This window comes from Simochromis diagramma, unplaced genomic scaffold (genome assembly GCF_900408965.1).
Source record: "Simochromis diagramma unplaced genomic scaffold, fSimDia1.1 OVJJ01000603.1, whole genome shotgun sequence".
Lineage (NCBI taxonomy): Eukaryota > Metazoa > Chordata > Actinopteri > Cichliformes > Cichlidae > Simochromis > Simochromis diagramma.
This window is the reverse complement of record NW_024387414.1, coordinates 13,625,881-13,652,075: the sequence shown is the minus strand read 5'-3', so window position 1 is coordinate 13,652,075 and position 26,195 is coordinate 13,625,881. Positions and strand designations below refer to the sequence as shown.

The 26,195-nt window shown below is 40.5% G+C and overlaps 1 protein-coding gene across 3 annotated transcripts; it reads left to right on the top strand.

Moving 5' to 3' along the window:
• The first annotated feature begins 564 nt into the window (after positions 1–564).
• On the top strand, positions 565–22,465 carry ahctf1 (AT hook containing transcription factor 1). 3 transcript variants are annotated; one of them, XM_040011782.1, is made up of 40 exons: positions 565–689; positions 3,107–3,233; positions 4,093–4,243; positions 4,379–4,481; positions 4,591–4,771; positions 4,945–5,152; positions 5,310–5,426; positions 5,569–5,653; positions 5,810–5,960; positions 6,081–6,213; positions 6,330–6,511; positions 6,670–6,731; positions 6,885–7,013; positions 7,165–7,255; positions 7,452–7,541; positions 7,971–8,111; positions 8,798–8,902; positions 9,270–9,366; positions 9,517–9,640; positions 9,752–9,808; positions 10,610–10,756; positions 10,959–11,149; positions 11,249–11,393; positions 11,544–11,675; positions 11,801–11,948; positions 12,095–12,245; positions 12,362–12,469; positions 12,719–12,863; positions 13,021–13,236; positions 13,454–14,138; positions 14,291–14,467; positions 14,794–14,899; positions 16,542–16,663; positions 16,765–17,054; positions 17,312–19,051; positions 19,338–19,611; positions 19,807–19,977; positions 20,055–20,119; positions 20,411–20,496; positions 21,279–22,465. In XM_040011782.1, exons 2-40 carry the CDS (start codon positions 3,113–3,115, stop codon positions 21,475–21,477), a joined length of 7,626 nt encoding a protein of 2,541 aa, XP_039867716.1. In that variant the 5' UTR covers positions 565–689; positions 3,107–3,112; the 3' UTR covers positions 21,478–22,465. The 3 variants fall into 3 exon arrangements, with proteins under 3 accessions (XP_039867716.1, XP_039867717.1, XP_039867715.1); XM_040011783.1 differs by having other exon boundaries at positions 595–721; XM_040011781.1 differs by having other exon boundaries at positions 595–830.
• Positions 22,466–26,195: the final 3,730 nt, after the last annotated feature.

Genomic DNA, 26,195 nt, shown 5'->3' with positions numbered 1-26,195 from the left:
ACTGGCTGCTTTCATGTGTTACAGTTTAGGCTCAAATCAGTTTGATATTTGAATGCTCGCAGTGACGTCAATGACTTCCCGCAAATCTGTGAAACTAAAAGTAACAGCCTGTTTTGAAAATGTAAGGAGTAGAAAGCGCAGATAATTGCTTTAAAATGTAGGGAGTAAAAGTAAAAATGTGTCAGGACAAAAATACTCAAGTAAAGTACAGATACCCGAATAGTCTACCTATGTACAGTAACGAAGTATGTGTCCCTGTCAGAGGCACAACTGACACTCGTCTCCACCCACTCCACCCTGACTTGATGCCAGCAAAATCATGTATCTTCACTACCTTTCCTTGGAGCTTAACTGTTATTATGGAGCTTTTGCTTTGCCTTTCTGCCCCGCATCGGAGCATTTTCACCACACGGCAGATGATCCGTGTGTTGACCCTGAAGGCAGCAGCTAAAAAAATAAAAAGAAGAAGTTTGATATTGCAAAGTCATGATCTTTCCGGTTTTAGTTTCTATTGTTCAAACAGAAGCAATGCCCAGACTGAGGGGGGCAGCAGTGCGTCCTCGATGTGTGTCTATTCTGTCGGAACCACAGCGAGGAAGAAATGCGTCAGAGCACTTTTCGACTGTGGAAATGGCGCTCTGCGTTGTTGGAGCCTGAAGTCAGAGGATCCTTTCGTGCTTGTTTGTCAGGTGAATCTCCTAGAGGGCTATCGGTAGGAGAGGTACTTTAAAAAGCAACGGATTATGACAGAGGAAGAAAGGAATCGAGATAATTATAAAGGAAAACGAACCAATTGTGGCTTTGATATAGCCATCAACATTCTCGCACAGGTAGTGTAAACGTTGGTAGCAAAAGCTAGCGGCACATTGCCTCACGTTTTCCAGGTCAGCTTGGAAAGATGTAATCGGGCCAGCTCGGCTCACTAAATGAGTTTATGCCGAGTAAATCCCCACACAGATTCACAATGCGGGCGTCACTTGTGTTAAATAGAAACTAACTCTGCTGCGGTGCTGCCAGAAGCTACAAGCTAACTGCGCTGTCTGGCGTTACGTTTTAACTGAAGCTAAACCACCAAAAGGACATCAGTCCACCTATATACTCAGATTGAAGTAAAACAAGACTCGTCGCTGACAGAGCTGTGTTTTTACTAAGATGTCAACAATGATAAATGCCAGTTATAGTTATTAGCTGGGGTGGAAAAAACAAACATACCGCAAGTTAGACGCACACTGCTAGCACAAAGTTAGCTGCGTTAGCGAAAGTATTGCTGTACCTCGGGCTAGTTTAGCTAGCCACCCTTACTTTACCTTCGACTAGTGGTTAAAACGTGATGGTTTTAGCTTCAGTCACCGCTGTAGTTGACTTGTTGTAGCACAAACCTGATAGTCTACATGAAATGGCAACAACTTCCAAATAGTTAGTTATGCAGATGGCTAACCTTAGAGTTAGCTTTCTTAACTTTAAGGGTGAAATTGAATAAACTGTAATCCTGCATAACCTTGCAAGCTAACTCGGTAACCTGCTAATGCAAGTGTATCAAGGCTACTACTTATTGTCCAGCACTAGATAACACTTGCATTGTTTCATTTATCTTTTTGATTTTATCACCATTGTGCGTTACTTAGCAATGTAAACAAATGTTTTGATACCATGTAGACGCTAACGAGCCAGACAACATGAGCCGGTTACTGTGGTTTGTGGAGCTATATAATGTTTTTATGTTGTCTCACATTTTTCATCATCGCTATATGTACATGTTCTGTCTTGTAGAAAGTTGAAAATGTTAGAAATGCATATAGGTGTCACACAGACTTGACAAATGTTGACACACGTGATCGCTATATGTTTGTTTGTTGAACCCATACGTGCTTTTCAATAGTGTTTTGTTGTTCTAAAAACATTTGCCTCCGACAGAGAATATATATTTATTATTTTGTAAATGTTATATCTGTGTGTTCAAACTCATGCCCTGGCATGTGGCTGCTGGACTACAGGCTTGTTGCGCGGGAGTTCACTTGAATCCAACGTGTTTCCTTATGTGGCCACAGGGGGCGGTATTGGGTACTATTGTGCAAACTAAACGTAACAGACGAATTTTTGTCAGCACTGTATACACACCAGAGTAACGCAGATAATGCTATCTTAGTGGAGCACTAGTGCAATGACGGGGCCAGTCGACGGCATAAACATGAGCGTACTTGTGTTAGTCATGGTAATAACATGAAATAAACATTAAAAAAATCTTACACGAGTAAAGTTTTAGGAGTGGTCTGCCCTATGTAGGGGAAATTGGAGTATACAGCTTGTGAACCACAAAATAAAATGACCTTGAAATCTCTAGTTTACAGTGCTGTTGATGTAGACCTGTGAATTTACATGTTTTGGTAGTGTCAGTTATTATGAACGGGGAAAAAGGCCACTTGAGCAGGTTGGCTACTCTATTATTGTAATAGCGCTTTACTTCTCATCTCACTGTGAGAAGACTGTGCTAACAGATGTGCAGCTGTATGCCACGCGTTGTGGATTGGAAAGCAAGCCCATTCTCAGCCCCAGCTGTCCAAAAGTTTGCTGACAGCATATTTCCTGACAACTGGGGGGGCGCAGGCAGTGTTTTGAAAGAAAGACCTCTTTTGTGTAGAAACCTGGTCAAGCACATAAACCCCAAAGTGGTTTTAGGGATTAGTAAGGGTTCAGGAGGACTTTTAATTTGTGTTTACTTAATGAGCGAATAGCTTGGCTAGGGTAATATGGAAGGAGGGAAATAGATGTTTTTGACTATTGACAGGGTTTTTACTGGCTCAGAATGCATTGCCTGTGGGAGATGAATACATACAAATCAAGCCTGAGTTTGTTTCCTTATTTGACATAAATATGTGCATTTTATTTCTGACCCCTTTGATAAATAAAATGTCTGTCTTTTTTGTGTAAATTCAACCCAAATTAACAAAATTGGTTTTATAATTTTCCTTTTGGCTCTGCCCTTTTTGTAAGCTGCCCCCCCAAAAAATCTAATAATAGTTTTATCATATTTGGCCAAAAGATTGGGTGAAATGTAAATAAAATAATCTTTTTAACATTTATTTATTTCCTTTTTATTTTTATGCAGTGAACAATGCATGACCTGACTGCACAAGTCACCAGCAGCTTGCTGCCTTTCTCAGGAGTGACTGTAGACGCTCTGGGGGAAGATGAGATTACGCTAGATTCTGTTCTTCATGGGAGGTTTACCGTTGGTAAGAATATTTCATTATTATTTTAAGCATTTAACAGCCTTTTTTTTCTTCTCTCTTATTTGTAATAGCAAATAAAGGATATGAAATACAATACCATCATCGTCATATGAAAACATGTTATATAATGAACTATTGAAACTATATCACCCGGTGGGAAAAGAATCACTAAATAATACATGAAAATAAATCTGATGAGCTACTTGGTTTATGACAGTCTGACATCAAGAAAAACATTTTTTTTTCTTTTTGTCCAAGTCACTGCTTAATCTGCATGTTTAGGACATGTGGTGTATATTGTCTGACCTTTGACTTTGACAGACTTTACTATTGGATGGACTTTTGGTTTGAAAAGAATTTCAGCATGTTCTTTCAAACAAATAAAAGAGCAGATAAGTTATGAATGGAAGCGCAAATGGTAACTCATCTTTCCAGGCTTCCATCCATGAACCAAACTTTCACTTTGCAGGACAATAAGAATTTCAAGAACTTGCAACACCATAAAATAAAGGCAGACAGCAATCCAGATGTTAAAGCTGATTGTTTCTTAAATATAAAAATCCATTCATACACACACGTAGGTTTTCATTTCTTCTGTTGTTTTTAGTATTTTTTTTTTTTGTTAATTATTTTGCTTCACATAATTCTTTTACCGTGTAAATAAGTTGCTGATGTTGCAACATTGGGTAATTAAAAGGGAGGAAGAAAATCACCTCAAAATCAAACATACCAAAAGCCTTTTTAAAAATGTTTATTTTTTTTTGTAGTAATTTCCTGCTTTATCATCACGAGGCTAGCTTTCAGCTTAAACTGCACAATGACCTGCAGCTTTTAACTTTTCTGTCCTTGTCTGTGTATGTAGGTCGCAGCGGGTTGGCCTGGCTGGCCTGTGGACCCCATTTGGAGGTTGTCCATGCAGTGACAGGAGAACGGCTGTCTGCATACTGCTTCAGTGGCGGAGGGGAGCACCCACCCAATGTCCTTGCCGCCAGAGACTTCAGCTGGCTGAAACGGTTCGGGCTTTATTTCATGATTTATTTGGCTCATTTGGATGTGGATGTAATCAGTGAAAGTTCACTATGAAGTGCATACATAATAAAAATAATGACAGTGCAAATGTTAAGTCCTCTGCTGGTTAATTTTAACAGGTCTGGTTTGCTGGTTGGCTTGGAGGAAACAGAAGGCAGCGTGCTGTGTCTTTATGACTTGGGACTGTCAAGAGTGGTGAAGGCTGTTGTCATACCAGGCAGAGTGGGTTGACCATAGTTTTTACTATTTTAACATTTAGACTCAAGTTTCTAGAACTTTAGTTAACGTGAACATTTTCTGTTTTTCTTTTCTAAAACGCTCTTGCATCTAGATCACAGCTATTGAGCCATTAGTGAATTATGGCGGAGCAAGCACGTCAACACAACACCTTCACCAGGGTTTGCGCTGGTTCTTTGGAATTGCGGCCGTAGTAACGGATCTCGGTCACGTACTCCTTGTGGACCTCTGTCTCGATGATCTTTCCTGCAACCAGAGTGAACTTGATGCTTCAGGTGAGAAGTTTCAATGAGGAAGTGATGTGTACTATGCTTTCATACTTTTGTGGATGTCTGTACTTTCTGTTCCCATTTCACCTTTTCATTGTATGCAAACATATTCTGGTAACTAAAGATTGTCCTTTTTTTTTCTTAAAGAATCTCTCCCTTTATATTTATTCTGTTTGCAGACCTGCAGGTAGTGACTAAATCTCCTGCAGAAATCCCCAAGCTAAGAGAAGTCAGCACAAGAGAGGGCAGACATCTTTGTCTCCAGCTGAATGGACCCAGTGGAGTTGGAGCCACAGCTCTGCAGTACATCTCTAGGACCAACCACCTGGCAGTAGGATTTTCAGATGGATACTTACAGCTGTGGAACATGAAGACTTTAAAGAAAGAGTGAGTGCTAGTATTTCTTCCGACTTCTATCCGTAGACTTTGTGTAAAAGATGTTTATTTTGCAAATTGTAGTTCCCACTAGAGTCAAAACAGTAAGAATAGCATGTTTAGCATATATATATATATATATTTGCCTTTCTTCCATTGTTTATTGCAGATACCACTCACAGTTAGAGGGTGGCAGGGTGCCTGTATATGCCTTCACTTTCCAGGAGCCAGAGAACGACCCCAGGAACTGCTGCTACCTCTGGGCGATCCAGTCTTCGCAGGATCTGTAAGTTTTGCCTTTAACTCTGGTTTAGTTTACAAACAAGTATTTTTAAGAACTGCTTCCAGCCAGACTGTGTGTGTGCGTTCGTTTGTTTGTGTTTATTTCAAGTTCTTATTTTCCTCTGCATCCTTTTACTCCCACACAGTGAGGGAGACGTGGTCACCCTGCGCTTGCTTCAGTTGGCCTTCAGTGAAAGAAAGTGTTTAACTTCTGGAAAGATCCTCTATGAGGTCTGTATTGCATATAAGAAATAAATGTATATTGATTTCAAATAGTGAATCCTATACTGGGCAGATCCCAGCAAATGCACAGTGTATTCCTCATACTAACTATTAATAACTGTTACATCCTTTTTTAAAACATTTTTTTATCTTACACTCACACAGGGTCTCGAGTATTGTGAGGAACGTTACAGTCAGGATTTAAGTGGCACGGCTTTCCCTCTCCGGGCACAGGCCACAAACACCCGCCTCCTGAGTTGCCAGACTATTGAGAAATTCAGACCTCATCCTGACAGGGATGACAGCATGAATGAAGGTATTTAAAAGCACTGAACCCTTCTTTACACAGCGTATCTAAACTTTATCGTCTTTATTACTTTCTTCAATCACTTCACACCACACTTTTCATCTATCCTCTGTTCTTTCCCCTTTCCAGTTGCATCTCCAGACACCAGTGTGTCCATCTTTACCTGGCAAGTCAAGGCCTACGGCCAAGGAAGTCTGTCTACCTACATCGGGGTTTTTGACATCAACCGCTGGTACCACGCACAAATGCCAGACTCTTTAAGGTACAATGGAAAGTGATTTCAAAACATTTGTTGTTGTGTTTTAGTTTTTTATTTTATGCATGTTTTAGTTTAGTATATTAATGTAATGCATTTTTGTACTCGTTGTTTTATGGCAGAACGGGAGAGTCTCTGCAGATGTGTCCATACCTTGCTGCTTGGTCTCTGGATCCAGTGGTGCAGATGGTATCTCCACATGTCTTCCTAGATGTGGTGGTACATGAGCGCAGCCTGAGCAGGGGCCTTCCCTTCACTTGCCCTCCACCAGAACAGTACTTTAACCCCACCACTTATAACTTTGGTAGGTTTAATACAACACATGCACCACAGCCTTGGCTTGGAAACATGCAAAAATGTAAGCTTGTATTAGCCTCTAAAATGCTTCTTTTTGAATTATAATATGACAAATGAGTTTGGTTTGCTTTTCTCCCTCTCTCTTCTTCCTTTCTTCCATTTCAGATGCTACTTGTTTGCTCAACTGTGGAATTGTGCACTTAACATGCTCTGGGTATCAGAAAGAGGCAAGTTTCTTGTTGTTCACCTCATCATTGTTTTTGTTTTGTTTTTTGTTGGTGTTGTTTGTTTTCTTTCTCTCTCTCTTAAATATATAGGCATACATTGAAGTTAAACTTATTTTAAACCCACAATCATTTCATTTTTGTCATTAAAACCAGACCCTGGGTTTTTTGAAGAAAGCTGCTCCTTGTTCCAGTGACATCATCTCCACTAGCTACTCTCACTGCCTTATGTCCGGTCTACTTTCATCCCGTCTGGCTGACACCCAGCCATCCAGCCTGTCTCAGGTACATGCAGACTTGTGAGCGTCATATGGACCCCACTTTTTTACTTCCTCTTTTTGTATAGATTATTTGAAAAAAGATTTTCTTAAAAATTTACAAGTGAAATATTCATTTTTTTTTTTAATTCATTTGTATTCTCATCTTTGTTCTTCAGGAAGAGCAGCTTGATGCCATCTTGTCTACAGCGGTGGAGACTAGTTCCTTGGGACTGATAACTGGTTGCATTAAGCAGTGGACTGCAGAAGGTACAACTAAAAATAAGATTTATTTAAACTGCTCATGTCACCCAGTTTCACGGCATACATGATAGTTATTCACAAAGATACATTTACCTGTTGCATACTTGTATGTTCTATTAAATCTGTGCTAAACTCTTCTCTGTACAAATTGTAACCACCTATATTGATGTTAACGCCTCCAAATTCTCTTCTCCTTCAACAGAACAACCAGGCTCTGCATTGAATCTGCGCTACATCCTGGATTGGGCCTGGAACAAAGTAGTTCAGACCAAGGAGGAACTGGATGGCATCTGTATGGTTTTTTTTTTTTGTTGTTGTTGTTGTTGTTGTTTTTTTGTTTGTTTTTTGTTTTGTTTTTTGTTGTTGTTGTTTGTTTTTGTTTTTTAAACACGTTCTATTAAATTAGAAAGTTACTTTTACAAACCGGATGTTTAACTACATTTCAAAAGTTTCTCAACCTTCAATGTGTACTAGTGATAAACTAAAACTACATGTGTATAAATCTTCTCCATTCCCTTTAATACATTTGAATAGATTTGAATTCATATGTTTGCATAACCCATCTGTGCAGCACCTTTCATTAGATACCGGTACATGTTTGCTCTATTCCTTGTCAGAATTTTACATTATTTGTGAATGAATATTTATTTATTTATTTACATTCCCGTGCTTGTGTTTGCAAATGTATTTTTAATAGATCCATTTATGTGATCCTCTGCAGGTTCACCGCTGTTTGACAGCTCATCTAACTTCACAGACCCTCAGACCATGCAGCTGCTGCAGCACACTCAAAGACTGCTGAGTAACCTCAGTGCCATTTTCCACTGTCTGCTCAGTGAAGCTCAGGAGCTCACACAAAAAGGTGCCCTGTCCACACAGTTGCATGTACAACTTTTATATTTTGCTGTCGTGTTGTTGAAACTGCTTTAACTGACATGTCAACACATATTGGTACTTATTGGTACTTTTAAGTTGTAATGCGATATCCTTTGATTAGTTTTGTTTAGAAAGCTTTTATGAAGTTTAGCCATTTGTGTATTTTGATTGGTTAGCTCTTCTGGCCGAAGGTCCAATGAGCACTGTACCTTAAAAGTCTCCATCCAGCCACAAGAATTGCTACTCCTCCTGGAGTGTTGATCAGATTTTAGTGAATCTTTGACTTTGTCCATGACTACAGGTCCATATCTAGAGTAGAATAACTAAAAGTAGAATAACTGCTGCCGTAGTGTGGTCAACAACCTTATTTAATGGACTGCGAAAAAATGCCTGCGGTTCTTTTTATTGATTTAACAAAGCCTTTTGACACACAGTTGTGGTTTTGGTGTAGGGAGATTATTTTGTCCCGAATGTGACCTGCATTTGTGATCCAAGGAAGAGAATGGATGGATGGGATTTTGATTTTCATTAGATTGTGAAATAGAGCCAAACAGTGACGACAACAACATATACAACACTTTCTTTTCATACTTTACACTTTGTAATAAACTATGATTTGTCATGGATCGTGAGCTCCTTTGTCACTAACATTCATTTATGTTCTTGTTTCAGGTCTGGTGGGTTTAATGAACAAGAATATGGTGTCCAGTCTCATCTCCAAGTATGCTCAGGTGGTCCTTTGGTTCTGTCGTACTGGCTTGCTCCCTGAGGGTTCAGGTAAAGTGATGCTGTCATACGTAATCTGAAAATGTATCAAATGAAACCCCTATGAAAAAATGGAAAAGCATATATTTTTCAAGAGAAACACATTTAAGACCAATTAACAACGTGTCACTAAATAAGTGAATATAATAAATGTGAGAGCACTTAAAAAACAACTGGTTTTGTTTATTTCTGCAAAGAAACATGTCCGTTATAACTAACCCCTGGTTATTTAAGCAAACAAGGAGGACTAGGTTCTTGGAGTAACTAGTCCACATGTCTTCATTAGTTTGTTTATTTGAACTTTATTTTCAAATTATTTGCAACGACTAGAAAATTATTGCTGTATTTATTTAAAAAATGTTTCTCCTTACTTTACTAGATGACGATGCTCTTCAGATTTCCAGGCCTTTCTATACTCACTCGGTCATCAGCAACTATTACACCATACGCAGGGAGGAGCTGACCAGGCTGGCCAAGTGAGTAACAAAAGGAGTTTGGGTGTACATGCATTAAAATCTAGGCCTCCTTTATAACAAACGCAAACATCTATGAGATGTGCCCGTTCCAGGTTTACGAGTTGTCTCCTGTTTTCCTTTGATTATGCTGACCACCTGTTGTTTTCTCAGGGGCAAGTGGTGCGCAGACTGCCTGATGATCGACGGTTTAGTTGGCCAGTGTGGCGAACGTTTGACGAACCTGTGGAAAAGGGATGAAGGTGGAACGGGGCAATACCCGCCACCTACGCTGCATGTAAGAATTTAAATCTATATTTTACTTTATTCATTTTATTTTTAAACAAACAATACTTATTATTTAATATGCTTGTATAATTTTTAAGATTCTCAATTGTGTGATTTGCAGGCCTTGCTTGACATATATCTGCTGGACAACATTGATGAGGCTGCAAAACATGCGATTGTATCCTTCAACTCATACTGTCTGTTTACAGAATCATATATCTTCAGCATGTATGCATTTTAACACTATATATACACAACTGTTAGATTGTTAGTGATTATTTTTAGTCCATTAACTTCAGTCAACTTCAGTAAATATTAACACAGATGACCATCTTAAGCACTAATTTGAACTAGCAAAACAGGCTATCATCATTTGTTTATTTCACTCATGTATTCAAACATTTTCACTTTATAGAGTGAGATGGTGAAAACGCTGTTCATATTTTCATATCTTTATTCTTATGCTTTGTATGCTACACATTCATTGTATATCCTCCTGAGAACTGAAGGGAAAAAAAGTATCTTTCAGTTTAATTTTTGTTGTCCACTGCAGACGACATAATGAATTGGTCGGGTCTCAGGAGGATATGACAAAGTAATGAATTATAAGCACTGTTATGCTGCTGTTTAAACACTTATTTACAGTTAGACAATACATTCCAGTGACCCTAAAGTGCCAATGTACTAAAAATGTATTTACAAACAACAACATACACATAACATAGACCTAATGTTGCAGTTAATTTTGATTTTAATTTTATTCCAAATAATATATATCCTTTCTAAGGATTTGAGCGATTTATAAAAATAGTTCCCAGTGGCTATATTGACGTTGATAATCCTGCTATCCCAGGTAGTTTATATGGTATATTTCATCAGCACATCTAGAAATTGGGGGAACGGACACACGCTGTGATCATTATAGTGAGATTTTAACTTGATTCCTTTTGCTTGTATGAGCCTTGACCTGTTGTTCCAGGTGATTTACCTCTTGTTAGATGTCATGTACTCCTTCCCCAATAAGGACGGCGCATCAGTGGAGTCTTTCCCCACAGCTTTTGCTATCCCTATTGGACTCATTAAACTAGTACAAGGCCTATGGCTCCTGGACCATCATGACCATCAGGTAAAAGCATTGATTGGAAACCATTATTATGCATCGTAAGCAATAGAAAAGAATGGGTTTGCGTGCTGCGTCCTATGTGAAAAGGCCTTTGCTAACTCAGAGACATGTGCATGTATAATCAGACCTCATGATGTGACAGGTTTTTTTTATGTTTATCCTTCAGTAAGTGTAATGTTAATTCCTTCGTTTTTTTCCTCATCAGAGTTCGTTTGAGCTTCTTTTGCACCCAGCCGCTTCTCAGTTTCACTTTGAGTGGCAGCATGAGCGCGTTCTGCAAGCGCTGATGTGCCAGGGCCAACAGTCAGTGGCTCTACGATACTTCCATGTCACAAAACCTGCGGTTTCCAACACTTCACAGGCCAAGCTTTGCCTGTCTGTGCTGTTGCACAACAGGTACGTTTAATGCATTAAAGTATTTATTAATTCATTTAATCTCTTTACAAGTATACAGCAGCTGCTTGATCTTCATTAACCAATCTGTTTGCCCGCCAGGTGTCTCATAGAAGCATGGTACCTCCTCCGGCAGCACTCTAATCGCCTCAACATGACTGAGCTGCTCGGTTTCCTGTATGAAAGCTGCCAGGAGTTGGGCCTCATCAAGGAGCTGCTCAAGCTGCCCCTGGGCCTCAATGAACAGGTAGAGAGATGGTGAAAGCACTGATAAAAAGTTGGTTGTGAGATTTCTGATTTGTTTTCTTATTTATTTATTTTTAATTACATTGTAATTGTTTCACCTTTGTATTATAAAATTATTGCTTAAATCCCTGGTTATTGGTTTGTGTTTTAGGAATGTTTGGAGAAGTTTCTCCAGGGGACAGGTGGTCTCCAGAACAGAGAACTACTGATGGTTCACTACCTTCAGCAAGCAAACTACATCCCTGCTCTGCAGCTCAACCACACCCTGAGAATGAACTTAGTGGTATGTTTGACATATAGAAGCTAATAAAACGGAAATGGTAGAAATTCTGTGACTATTAGATTTATATAGAAATAAGCTTTTTCTAACCATGTTCTCTTGTTTGTGCTTTTGTTTTTTAATCATAGAACGAACGAGACCCAAAGCTTAAAGAACGATCCAACACCAGGAACACCATCCTGGATCTGTATGGCAAAGTTTTGCCGAGAGTTCAGAGGAAACTGGCAATGGAGAGAGCTAAGCCCTACCAACATCCCAACACCATCCACAGAGAAGGTAATGAGACGCTTCATGTTTGTAGCAGTTCACCTCATTGGAAACCTGTTTTCACAGGAGTGTGTTGAAGCATTTACAGAGTATCATAATAATCCCGAAGAGGCTTATTCAGCAAATGCACAATGTTTTTTCTTTCTCTGTCCCAGTGTCCCGGCCACAGCCACTGTCAACCATCACCAAACACACTGCTAAAGAGAAGGTAATGTCCAGAGCTGGTTTTATCAACAATGTCCTGAGCAAGATTGAAGAAGTGTGGTTAGGCAAAGGAGCTACACCACAGTGCTCTCCTGCTAACAGGTCAATATAAAATACCAAAATTGCATCTTGAAATTAACTTTTTTTTTTTTAAATTTTTTGCATTTTGATTTATTTAATTTGCTTATTGCAAATTGTTGCCTGGTCATTTTTTCCAGCCCCAGGGCAGCTGAGGTTCCTAGCTCTAGCCCTAAGCCATCCTCCATTGGCCTTCCTGAACCATTCCTTGGAACTCCAATCACCATGACCTCCAAACGAAAGTCAAGGTACATCAGTGAAACTGAATCGTATACTACAGATTTTACCGATCATGAGGGGGAAACGTTGATATTAACTTGACGTGTTTGTCCATCTGGCACAAAGTTGACTTTCTAATTTATTTTTTCATTTCTTATTTTATAAAGATGTTAATACTAAAATATGTTGTATAAATATTAAAATATCTGGTTATTGTACTCAATGTTAAATTTTGGTAAGACAGTATCCTAAATTCATGTTTGTGTTCCTCCTCCCAGGCTGATCGATTTGGTGGTTCATCCTTCCTGTCAAACACCTCGGCCTCTTCTCAGCCCTCCCAGACCTCCCAGTGCCTGGGTTTCACCCAAGAGTGTTAGCAAAGCACCTGAACTCTGTTTGCTGCAAACACCTCAGGTTGTCAAGGTCAGTAGATGAATTTAGAATTGCTTGTTGTTATGTAGTCCAGGATTACAGTATTCATATTTTCTATGCTTTTTGTGATATTTAATAGTTTATGATAATACTGTGGAGTACCTTTAGTATTTTGTTACTCACACTTTTCATGTGTTTTCCTCGTCAGCGGGCCCGGGCCTTGGCTGCTTCTGGCCCAGTCTTCTCAGCCTTCACTCCCCAGTCCATCCTGCGCAGCAGCCTGAGGCCCACACCCGTTGCCACGCCTTCTGCTTCACCAGGTCGCTCCATTACACCTCCTATCCGCAGCAAAGAGAACCGTATCACCTTTATTGAAGAGTCAGAATCCCCTGAAGTTGAGAAGGGCATCCGATGGACTAATGGGGTAAGAAAAAAAAGGCACACGTGGAACACACAGAACCTCTTTTTTTCCATTTGTGAGGTTGCAGCTAATTTTAGCTGAGCATGTTAATAGGGGAACCACCTGGCTCCTTTTTTTTTTTTTTTTTAATTATCTTAAACAAGAAAAAAAATAATAATTGTGGATTATGATGGTCTAATAAATAAACTGTGTCTTCCAATCATCTCTGTTTTTTCTGTAGATGGCAGCAGACAGTGAGATTAGTCGGCTGACCAGAAGCTCGGCACTGTCCAAGGCCACACGTAAGACCTGGTCATTACAGCCTGCTGAAGAGGAAGAAGATGGAGATGAGGAAGGGGAACAACCACATGTAAAGTTCTTTCCTCCAGAAGGTGGAATTTCCTCTCCACAGCTGAAATGCTCCGAGAGCGAGTTATCCTCCGCCCTTGAAGGCGCTGCAGAACAAAAACAATCGGATGCAACACAAACACATCTTAGTTTTAACCTTGACACCAGCACAACATCTGTTCGGTCAACAGACACCACTCTAGAGTATTTTGATGCTCCTCTTTCAATAAACAACGAGGAAAAGGATGGACATGTCAGTACAGAGAAAGACGATGATGATGTAGTGACGGTGAATGTTAAATTCTTGGCTGAAAAAGAACCCGCGGCAACAGCCGAGGTAATGGCCTCACCAGCAACTGAGCAAACCCTTCCTCTGATGTCAGAGGATTCAGAAAAGGAAGAAGATGACGTAAGGGAAGAAAATACACCAGAGGATGTGATGGAAGTTGATCTTGACCAGGAGGCTAAAACTGAGGAAGAAATTCAGTCTAATAAAGAAGATGATCTGGACGTTGAGTCAAGCACCAAACAAGATGCTGCCATTGTTGACCAAAACGAGACATCTATTCATCTTCAAGGTAATTTATTCTTATTTGTTTTTATAGTTTGTTTTTTCAGAACTGATTTTTGGAGCAGGTTGCACTGCACCGAAATCCAAAATCATGATTTTGAAAATACGTTTGGCAATACTTCCCTCAAACATTGCTTGACAAAACATGTATTCTACTAGATCGTGACCAGGGAACTGACAGCGCAGACTCTAGCACTGACACTGAATCTCAAGATCTCCCAGTTAGAGACGAGGGCCGGGATGTCCAATCAGAGAGCACAGAGTTCAGCGAGCATGCTGAACCTCCTGGAGTAACTGAAACGACAAGTGAAGAGGCAGATCTGGAACAATCAACAGGTCCACATTTCAACTTATTAATCTATATTGTAACTGATAAAGTTAAACGATTTTACCACATTAGATTAGACTGTAAGGATTCGCGATACTCGAGGTGGTAAAAGGTGTGAAGAAAGTCTTCTAAAAATTGTTGAAGACATACTAATTACTTTTATCTGTTGGTTTCAACCAAATGTTTTCAAATTAAAATTACTTCAGATTCCAGATTTTTATTATATTGAATAATGATTTTTTTCTTGGGCAACTACATGGTAATGATGGTGATTGCTGTCTTTTTGTGTTGTTTCTTTAAAGTTTAATAAAGTTGCTGTTTTTCCTTCCATCAGATCTGACAGAGTTTGTTCAGAGGCATCTGTTTGGTAGCGATCTGTCTCCTCCACTCACCCGCTCAGCAATCCACAATACATCACAGAACCAGCCTTCCTTCAACAGGTAAACATCAAAAACAAGAGACACAAGAGAGTCGTTTTTACTCAAAGCTACAAAGGAGTATTTAGGGTCACATTAAGAAAAGAAATATTATTGATCATGTTGAGAATAAAGTCAAAATTCTGAGAATTAAAATTGCTATAGGCTCTGAGTTAGTGAAATCGTACTTCAGAATCGGTTTTAGTGACAAGGAAGGAAATGATGTCTCTTTTAGCACATTAACACAGCAGGGTGATCAGTAGTGGCGCAACGGGTCAAAAATCTCACGGTTCGGATCGGATCACGGTTTTAAGTCACGGATCGGATCAGCAAAAAAAGAAAAAAAAGACAAAATTTTAACATTTACTTATTAATTTATTTAAGTATTTTTTTGCCTATTAAAACATTCAACTCAAGACTCATTCCACAGAATTATATAAAAACAAATTAAGGTGCAGTATAGGGCAGGGCTTTGTATCTACCACTCCGCTGTGATATAATGAGCGGTCACGGTCACGTGGCTTTCCGTTGACCTGGAGGTCCACCCATTTGTAGTTGGGCAACAGAAGATGCCTGGGACAGTTCAGCCATAACTTTAAACTTTTCCTGCTCATACATGCCTGGGTACGATCTTGTCACTGAAGTGGACGCGCAACGGGATATCATAGCGTGGCTCAAGCACGTTCATCATAGTTTAAACCCCTTGTTTTGCACAAGGGAATACAGGCCTCCCGTCTGCAGCTAAACACCCCAGTAGCTTTTGTAATAGCTTTAGCCCGGTCGGAGTGGGCAGCAAAGGGCTGCTTAAGTGCCGCAAACTCCTCTGCTCCTCCACTTGGACCGCTAGCGCTGGCCATAACTATCGCTTGACAGTCTGACCACGCGCACCATACACATACTTTTTTTTTTTTTTTCTTCTTCTTTTTTTTTGAATCTTCGGATCACTTGCGTCCCAAACCGTGGAGTGGGATCGGTTCGGATTACGGATCAACCGTGATCCGTTGCACCACTAGTGATCAGTATAAGGACGCTGAAAAGATGGTGCAGTCGGAAAAACACAAACTTGCAAGAGTGGGTTGGTAATGGACAGTTGTGAGGTTAGCGACGGTTACACCCTCGTGCAATAAAGAGGATGTATGTTGCATCACAAGACGGCTGATCAGTTTGTTTCACTAAATGCTCTAAACAAACAATTTTGTAGAGGATGTAGAAAACGTGGCAGTTTGCACATTTCAGCTTTATTCTCAAAATGATCAATGATATATTTTTTTTTCTTGATGTGGCCCTTATACACCTCCGTACATAACCCATAAGGATACGATACAATAAAGATTAACTGTAAAACCGATCATACTAGATTTTTAGTTGTTGGTTCAAACATTCAGTTCTGTGTTTTTTACCAGAGGAGAAGGAAATGTTTTTAGGAACATAACTTGTTTCATTTGCTTAAGTACTGAATTGTTGTTTTGGTGCCAGGACCAAAGCTGTAGTTTATCCAGGTTTTGAGAATTAAATCTTGACTGTTCTAAAGGAACAAGAATGATCACAATCTGTTTACCAGTCGGTGTACTGCTAGCATGAGTTTGTTTCACAGTGGGATGTTATGTAACTCTGTCTTGTTGTTTTCAAGAAGTTAAAAATGGCTGTTGTTCTCACTCTCTCTCAGTGAGCCTTTAGGTAAAGATGAAGAGGAGACGCAGGCCGATGCTGAAGCTCCCCCGATGTTTACCACCCAAAAGTCTGCTGCTTCTGTAACCTCCTCAGAGCCAACTGGCACCGATTCCCACTGTGAGGAAAACTGTACACGCATTTCACATCAACAGTGGTGCTATTAATATTACAGTGCTGTTTTACAAATTTCTTCTCTGCTTCTGTTTAATATCTCATAGCTGTTGTGAGCGTCAACGACAGCGAAGACCTTTCTAGCTCTGGGTCTGAAGACGAGGAGGATGAAGATGAGGAGGAAGTGTCAGACCAAGAAGATGAGGAGGAGGAAGAGGAAGAAGAAGATTCTGGTAGTGAGGTGGAGATCATTGAGGAGGTCCCGGGTACTGAGAAGCTGCCATCCCTCCAACCCAGTCCATCCTTTGTACAGCAGAGCCACACACACTTCTTGCAAACACAAGCGGAGCAGGAGGCTGCTGTGTTGTCTCTGATCACCCCAGGTGCAGAGATGAAGGTAACAAATATAGGCCTGAAGGGTTTTGTGTGTCGAGTAGTAGATGGTATACAATCTGAGCAAGTGGAAATTCATTTGATTATTTTAAAAAATGTAGTCATGTGTAAATATTTAGACACATTTGCGACTTTTTCATTTGAGGATTTTTTTCATTTTCGTCAGACAGAACAAAATGTTTGAATACGTCTTGTTTGTTTTTTAATTTTGTACTTAAAATCTTTCATGAAAACTCACTTTCTGTGTTTGCTTATTTATAGATGGTAGATGAGGACATAGAGGGTGAAGTGGTTATGGTGAGACTTGGGGCAGATGATGGAATGATGGATCCAGATGAAGCAGTAGAGCAAGGATCGTCATACATGGAGCTCAAACCTTCTACCACCCTTTTGGTACCCGTGGAGCTCGTGGAGGGACAGCACGGCCTGGTTGATGAAGCTCAGATGGATCTTCCTGAGCTTCGTCCAACTGTTGTGGCAGATGAAAGTCACGGCAGTTTCTCCTTGATGTTGGATGTGGATGAGGATGGAGATAAAGGGATAGGCATACTACCTATGGAGAATAATTTGCAATCGTGTGACCCTTCGATTCAGTATCAGGTTATGGATGCTAATGAAATTCTGGCCAAACCTGAGGTTATTCTTTTGAGCACAGAGGACCAGGATACCACCCAGTGTGAAGAAGCCTCACGAGAAGAGATTGAAACGGTTGATGGGAACTATATAGATGGCACAGAAATTGTTCAACTCCAAGCTGACTTTGAAACTGAATCTACTGAAGCAAACCAAGAGTCAGATGATGCTAAAAAGCAGAAGGCTGCAGAGTTGGTAATGTTGACTGAAGACCATGAGTCTGCTGCTGTTTCAGTCTCTGTCCCAGTTACATTGGAAGAATGTCTTGCAGCCGTGGAATCTCTGGCACAGGTAGAAGCTGCTGATGTAGCAGTGGAAGCAAAGGACAAACACCATCCTGCTGAGGAGCGGGAAGAGCCTGAGGAGAATGGCCCTAGTGCAGAAACGAAGCCTATCACGGAAGAAGAGGAGCTGCAGGACCGCAAATCATCAATGGAGGCAGATGAGGAAAAAGATGAAGAAATTAAAACGGAGAAGGAAACGCAGCAGATAGGTGAGGGAAGCACGAGAACAGATGAAAGTGTTGAAGAGAAACCTGTAAAGCAGGCTTTGAGCTTAAACAGTGAGCTGGATGAAGAGCCTGTACAAGAGCCTACTACCTCTCAGAGGAAGAAGACTCCTTCCACTCCAACACGGAGGATGACGAGGGGGAGGATGGTAACTTTTATCTCTCCTCTGTCAGAGGAAGCAAATGAGCCAGAGGACGACAGGGAAATGGAGGACACAAAAACAAGCGCTCTGGTCCCTACGTCACCGAGTCGTACACCTAGGAAAGGTAAACAGGCTAAAGAAACCAAAGTCCCAGCCAGCACACCTCGAAGAAGTACCCGCAAAACACAGCCAGAGCTTCCAAAAGAAGAGGACGAAGAGGTTGAGGTCATGGATAACAATACTTCAGTTGCGTCAACCTCCAAGGCATCGTCTCCATCCAGACGTTCGCAGAGGGTGGCTGCAACAAGGACCAGTCAAAGGACTCAAAGTGGCAGCGAGGTGTCTACAGCCACAGATGATGAAGTCAAACACGAGGAGGAAGTTAACGTAATAAAACCAAGTCGACGAACAAGCTCAAAGATTCCAACCCCATCCAAACACGCAGCATCTCAGGTAAAGACTCCGAGGAGGTCCAGCCGAAGGATTACGAGTAGCACTGAAGTGGTGGCGACGCCGCTTGAGATCGTGAAAGAAGAACACGAACAGGATGAGGTGTTTGCCTCTCCTGTAAGACGGAGCTCCAGAAGGACAAAGACGGAAGCATCAGAGACTTTGTCCACTGTGCTGGAGAAAGTAGAAGACAAAGAAGAGCAGCTTCCTAGCCCTGGCCGGACAACTCGACACTCAAGCCAGATTAGCCTAACTGTATATCCACAGGTAAGAATTCAGAAAGCTATCTATAATCTGTAAAACTGATATGCTGAACCTTGTAGATTATATTTATTTAACACCAGGACTACAAAACTGCACAGATTATGTTTGCAGATAGGCTGCTCAAGTATGATCTTAATATTTGAAGCATATTTCATGAAATGCTTTTATTTTCATTTTTGATTTTCACCTCTAGTTATCATGCATGCCTTTTTATATATATATTTTTTTCATATTACATGTTGCATTCCCAATCCATCCATCGTTCATTTTTTACATTTAACATTTCCAGGTGAAACTGGTTCCTGTGTCGCTTTCTAAGAGTCCAGAAAAGACACAAGGAGAGACGACTTCTGAAAACGCAACAGAGACAGGAGATTTACACGAGCCCGAACCGCCCAGAAGTGCGAGTCGAACCAACTCCCGTCACCCCACTAGAAGCAAACTTTGGGACCACCCAGAGGAAGATCTTCCCCTTTTGGACTCACCATTGGAGGTGGACTCTAAGACTCCTGTTGCTGATGCCCTTATCAAGAGACTTAAAGATGAGGAAGAGAAGCAGGAAGGTATGAATTTAACTTAAAATATGGCTGTGTGGGAGAAGAAAAGAGCAGTCGGTGTGAAGCTGTATGTACCAATGAGTTCAAATTAGTGAAGATTACAAAGAGACTGAATTTATTCTACTGTATGCTGGTTTAACTTGTATGATGTGCATGTAGAATTCAAAATGTGTTGATCTAAAAGTGTAACCTCTTAAACAGATGATACCATGGTTAAGAAGGCGCTGAGAACAAGCAAGAGGAGTAAAAAGTCATCAGTGGAGCAGGTTCACTCCCCGGGGAAAGACTGGCTGGTCCCACAACCTGAGGATGATGAATCCAGTCCAGGCGAGAATTCATTCATCTATTCCCCCTCGCGAAGACGAACAAGAGGTGAGCCGGGTATCAGTTTCTTCATATTTATTTATTTTGCTGTAAATGGTTGTAACCCTTTGTTGTGTCTGTGTCAGCCCGAAGAGCAGATTCCTCTGAACAACGTGAGGCGCCCGTCACTCGCAGCAGAGTCAAAGTGCAGGTAGGAACTTCAACTTTGTTCACACTTGATTTCTTTTTCTATCCTAAAGATAACGAATCTCTTTTTTTTTTTTTTTTTTTCTCTTTGCATTTGTTTATTTTGTTTTTATATATCTCCCCCGTCATAGTTATTCTATCAGTTATGAGCCTTTGAACCAGGATGTTGGATGCAGCACACACAAGAGTTTAAACCACTGCTCTACAGAAGCTAGATAACTAAGGGTTGTAACAGAAGTACTGATGAATTAAATGAAAGCTCTTTTGAAGATGCCATTTTTCTCTTTTTTTCCAGGATGAAATGTCTTCAGAACATAATGTAGAAGTCGAGAAAGACGCAGGCGCTACTAAAAGCAGCAAAACAAACAAGCGAACTGCCAAGTAAGAAACTACATCCTACACCGAAACACGGGCAAAAATACAGCGTCATAAAATGAAAGTAAACTATAGATGGATATATCTAGATATCTGTCATAGATAGAGACAGAGAGATATATAGATATAGAGTGATGGCTACAGATATAGAGAGATAGATCTAGATAGGTGCAGGAAATGCCGCATATATATATATAAAGTAATGTTCATAAATAGTAAATAGAGGCTGAGGTTTCCTGTTACAGGTCTGTACTGTGGTGGTGTTAATGACCGAGTTAGCAAAACAAGTAAAAATACTTGCATACACAGGTCACCAAGAAGGAAAATTTATTATTATAAATTATTTAATTTATATTCATGCGTATGTCGGTTGTATCTGTGTATTTTTCTATTTTGTTTATTTAACATCTATATCAGAATCAGAATACTTTATTGATCCCTAGGGGAAATTATTTTTTGTTACAGCGCTCCATTATAAACAAACATTAACAAAGACAGACAATACACTAACTAAGAATAGCACAGTATATACAGGCATATATATATATATATATATATATATAGTCACATATTAATAAGTAGCTGAACAAAGAACATGTGCAAGAAGGGTGTAGCTGTTGCAGTAAACAGTGTGTTAAGTGGATGAGTTGCACAGGGAGATGGCCACAGGCAGGAATGATTTCCTGTGTCTTTCAGTGGTGCTTTTCGGTAATCTGAGTCTTGGCATTAATACGGATTATACATCACATTGGCAGGTTTTATTTTAACTGAAATTTCCATCCCCCCAGATCCAAAGCTGTCGCAACGCCGCTTCCCTTTGCAGAAGTCGAACTGATCTCGCCTCTGCCCAGTCCAGTCGATTCGATGCCACGAGCACCGAGGAGGGTTAAAGAGGGAGAGGAACCGACCACCAGCAGGAACCTTCGACGTAAACGTGTCTTGGACACAGTTTTTACAAAACCTGTCACGCGGAGGAAGAAACTGTAGGAAGGTTCGCGGCGGTTTTTAACCAGTGAACCTCAGACGGCCGCATGGACATTTCAACCACCTCAGCTGTGAGCTGTCAAATGAAAATGTATGCCCGAACTCGAGACGGTCGCATTTCCTCAAAAGCCTCACAGCGCTGCAGATTCAAGATTGACTTCCCTGTTGGGAGGAAATCAAAAAAGCAATGCAGGCAGAAAAATCTATTTTTGGGACAAGGCACGCTGGTGGTTAGCAGCGTGTGAGAGACTATATTTTTGGAGTTTACATGTACTTCTTTAACTTGATTTCATTCGCTTTTACGTCTGTGGCCATTTTGTGCTAGATGTTCTGCTGCAGCCCTCGGCCTGATTCTCTCCACGCAGAATGACTCAAGGGAAAGCAATCATTGTGGATTTTTAAAGGCTCCCATTAATACAACCAGAGACTGAAACGAACTTGCCTCTGATTTAAAGAGGTTTTATTTACATTCTTTTAAAATTTGTTGTTGTTTTACTTTTAAAAGTTCAAGGCCTGCTGTTTTTTCTATTTAAGAAGAAAAGCAACCAACCCAGTGGAGATACATTTCTACTGCTAAATTTGTATATAGTCTTTTGGTTTTTTTGCTATGTTCCAAATAAAGTTAATAAATAAATAATAAACAGTTATGTTGATTCTGAATTTTTAAGTGTCTCTTGAATGCATTTGGTCATCTAATCATACTGCCTATGCCCTAGTCTTAAATTAAACTTGATTTAAGAGATATTCTGTGAAAGACAGCACTGTTAGCACGTTTGGACTGTAAAATGTTATGGGGGTGTTGTATATTGTCTAAAACACAAAACAAACTTGCACAACGGTTTGCTTATGTAAAACTTGATTTGGGACATGTTAATAGGTTTGATTAAATTCATCGTAATCAACATCTGACACATAGGCTATTTTCTGATGAATGTACGTAGAATGTCTTATTTTTGATGACTGCTCTTTGATAAATATGGCAAAGCTTGAATATTTGTGTTGCGTCTTTCAATTCAGTGCAATTCACCAACATAAAGGTACTATTTGGTATTACCAGAGAGGTGGTTTTTTTGGGATCTGTTGCAGCTCAGTGATGGAGTAAGAATTGAATGTCAGCCTCCTTGTGACCAGGAAAAATCGGTGGTTCCTGTTTGAGTCTCTTGATTGGAATGCAACACCCGCAATCACTGGGAACCACTTTTGTTTGCAAGGTGCACTGCAGCCAGCCAGGTTCTCAGACAGTTTGGCAAAAGTTTGCAAATGACTGCTGTCACATTTATAAATGCATGTTGCAATCAGTCAGTCTGCACCAGTCAGAGCAACTTGTCTGCAACGGGTCTCTTTCAAACGGAGGATTTGACTCAATTTGTTGTATACTGGTTTTGTTGTAAGATTGTTGCCAAGTACCTTTGTAATTTTGCAGTTAAATTGCTATCCTGGAACAACTACCACACTGTTTATGGAGGAATTTTTCCATTTCTGTTTCGGTCTACGAGGTTCTGGCTGATTTCTGAATGTAAGCCATTAAAGGTGTGAGGCTGTTTACCAGCCGTGCATTTGTAAACTGATAGCAGGCTTACTTTGATTTCTGTTTGGTTGCACTAAAATCACTTTGAACACAGCAAATGACCGAAAGCTGCTGCTAACCTGGCCCCCATTTTCAAATCAACCATCTCAAAGCCGAGAAGTTCATATGTTCGTTGCACGTGGTTGCGCCAGCGTCCAACCACAGTCTTCCTAGGTGTGACTGTAGCATTACTGTGCTTTTAGGTTTTGATGCTGATTTTTAGACCTATCACTACGGTGGCCCTGAGAGGCCAAACGGACTGCAACTTCAGAAAACACTTGCAAAAAGAAAAACGCTGCAAAAAGAAAACACCTGTTTTCTGAAGTTGCAGTCCGTTTGGCCTCTCAGGGCCACCGTACTATCCCCATCTTCTTCCGCAACCCCAAATTTTTACAAGAATAGTTTTAAATGTCTTGCCTGGCTTGCTCCACCATCTTGTGGCAGAAATGGGTATTACACACTACGATACAGCCCTTCAGTTTCAGTCTGTATCAGTGTAACACACACATATACATTTTGGATAAAGCAACAGAAGGGTTTTTTCACATTCTCCTGATAGCTTCAGCTCATTTTGGATTTAATTTATTTTGAAAGACAATTTGCGGTAAGTATCTTTGAATGCATGAATGAAATAACCATATACAGAAATCCTGTTTACACTGCTGACAGCCACTGACAGGAGCTGAAAGCAAAAAATAAAAACATAAATAACACAGGCGACATCCTGTGGTCCCTCAGAGGTTGGAAGTCAGTCGAGCTTTACACCCTCACCACCACAACACCACAACAAAAAAGGGATGATTTTGGCATCTTTACACTGGCACTTGCCACCAGCTGTTGCTGTGAAATTTGATCTCACAGAAGGCTTAGATGTTGGTATAAAAGCACGTGTAAGTGTGTTGTGTACTCCCCCAGGGCTTTTGTGTCTCTTTTATAATTTATAGTGTAGATGAGGTGAAAGTGAAACCAGTCTTTTCTCTTCTGGTCCATCTTGCTGAGAGAGGCTAGGAGAGGGTAAAAAAAAGAAAGAAAGAAAAGCATATTTCTACCCATAACAACTCTCATGATCATTACTTTAGTGAATAGTCGGAGATCATAAAATGTGTAGCAGTATTTTCTACACATCTGTTATGTTTTTAGAGCTGTATGAAGTGCTTTAGTAATCAATAACATTAGACAAGGATCTGTTTAAATGCCATTCTGTTTTCATTTCCATTCTTAAAATTGCTTTCATCTTTTAGCAAACCGATCCATGTTTTCAGTTAAACAGGTTAAAGTGTACACCGGCGTTCCTGTCACACAGCCCCGACTGCGCTCATGTCACCGTGTAACTCGACACAGCATTGTGTTGTTCTGAGTGAGGGAGCTGATCAGTTGGTCTGCCCGTGTCCTGTGCCGATACTCGCCTGCTGCACTATGAGGGCTAAAGTCTCAGACATGCACAGTAAGGACTGTGTCAAAGTGGCTGTCAGAGTCCGACCGTTCAACAAGGTCAGTGTGCTGATGTTTTCTATAATAACCACTATTTATTTTTCTTTTGTAAGCCTTTGCTGTCTGCTTTTTAAATACTCATATTTTGTATTCTTAAGGTGTGACCCACACTGATATACTGCATACTTTATTTACCCTGATAAATCCTGTTGCTTCTTTTAACATTTACAACAGTAAATATAAAATTCAAAATTCAAATTGTGTGTTATTGTGTCTCCTACCTTCTCTTCCACTTACCCTCACATTTTCCTTGAAATCTAAAATAAATGCTTTTATAAACCATTTGCTCTCCCAGCTCTTTTTAGTCTCTCTCCATCATTTCATCTTCTTTCGTTTTCTTCCTTCACTCAGAGAGAGAGGGATGCGGGCAGTCGCTGTATCATATCCATGGTTTCGAGCTCCATCACCATCCAGGATCCGCGGGATTCCCAGAACCGACGGTCTTTCTGTTTCGATTATGCCTATTGGTCCCACAGCGGTTTCACAAGAGACCACAGGGGTATCTATGTGCCTGAAGAGCCAGGAGGGAGATACGCTGACCAGGTCAGGTCATAAATGAGCTGGGAGTGTGTTGTGCAAGATAAAATCTAGATGGTTTGGGCAGAATAAACCTGAATGGATATGAAGTGAGTTATAAGATTAATAAGAATTAATTTACATCTCATGAGATATCATCCATTCCCAGGACAGCGTGTTCCAAGATTTGGGAGAAGGAATATTGGAAAATGCGCTGCAGGTAGCACTCAGTCTTTATCTTATACTCTCTATCTCACGTCTCAACTCTTAATAACAAATATTCTAAAATTACATGCGCAGGGTTATAATGCCACATTGTTAGCCTACGGTCAGACCGGCTCAGGGAAGAGTTACTCAATGATGGGTTATGGGCCTAACAAAGGCCTGATTCCTAAACTCTGCGACCGGTTGTTTCAAGCCATCAAAGAAAACCAGGAGAACAGACAATGTCAGGTGAAGCAAAAACACGATGCAGAATGCTGTGAATGATTCAGTGTGTAAATGATCTAAAATGTGTTTTTTCTTCATGTCCCTGCAGGTCTTTTTCAGTATGTTGGAAATCTATAATGAGCAGGTGGTGTTTGGAGCAAATTCGTTTCTCTGGATATGATACATGCTACGATGCTATTATGTTTCCTGACTCTTCCTTTTCCTCCCCTCTCTGTCCAGGTGGTTGACTTGCTGTCTCGGGCGTCTCGGACTCCGGGCGGGCTCAGAGTCAGAGAGGAGCAGCAACGAGGTTTCTATGTGGAGGGTCTCCGCACAGTCCCCTGCGAGACTGCAGCTCAGGTAGAGAGATGAATGGAAAAAGGATACAAACCAAACCAAACAACTGCACTAGCCAAAGGCTAAGGTTGCAGTCATGTGCAGTTAATATTAGAATCTTTAGGGAATTAAATGCTTTGTGATCTTCTTCAAAGAGAGCCTCACGAAGCAGTCCAGCATGAATCTGTTGGACTCGTCTGGCAGTGAGCATCAGCATTCATCAGAGTCAGAAACTAACAGAGTTAAAGACGATACGGCCATCAGTCTGAGCCCCACCACACTGGGCGATGTCGAAGCATACAAAGGGACATGCTGGTATTTAATCTAAAAACCAAAAAATATATTTTTGTTCAGAAAAATGTGTTTGCAGGTGGAGCAGTTG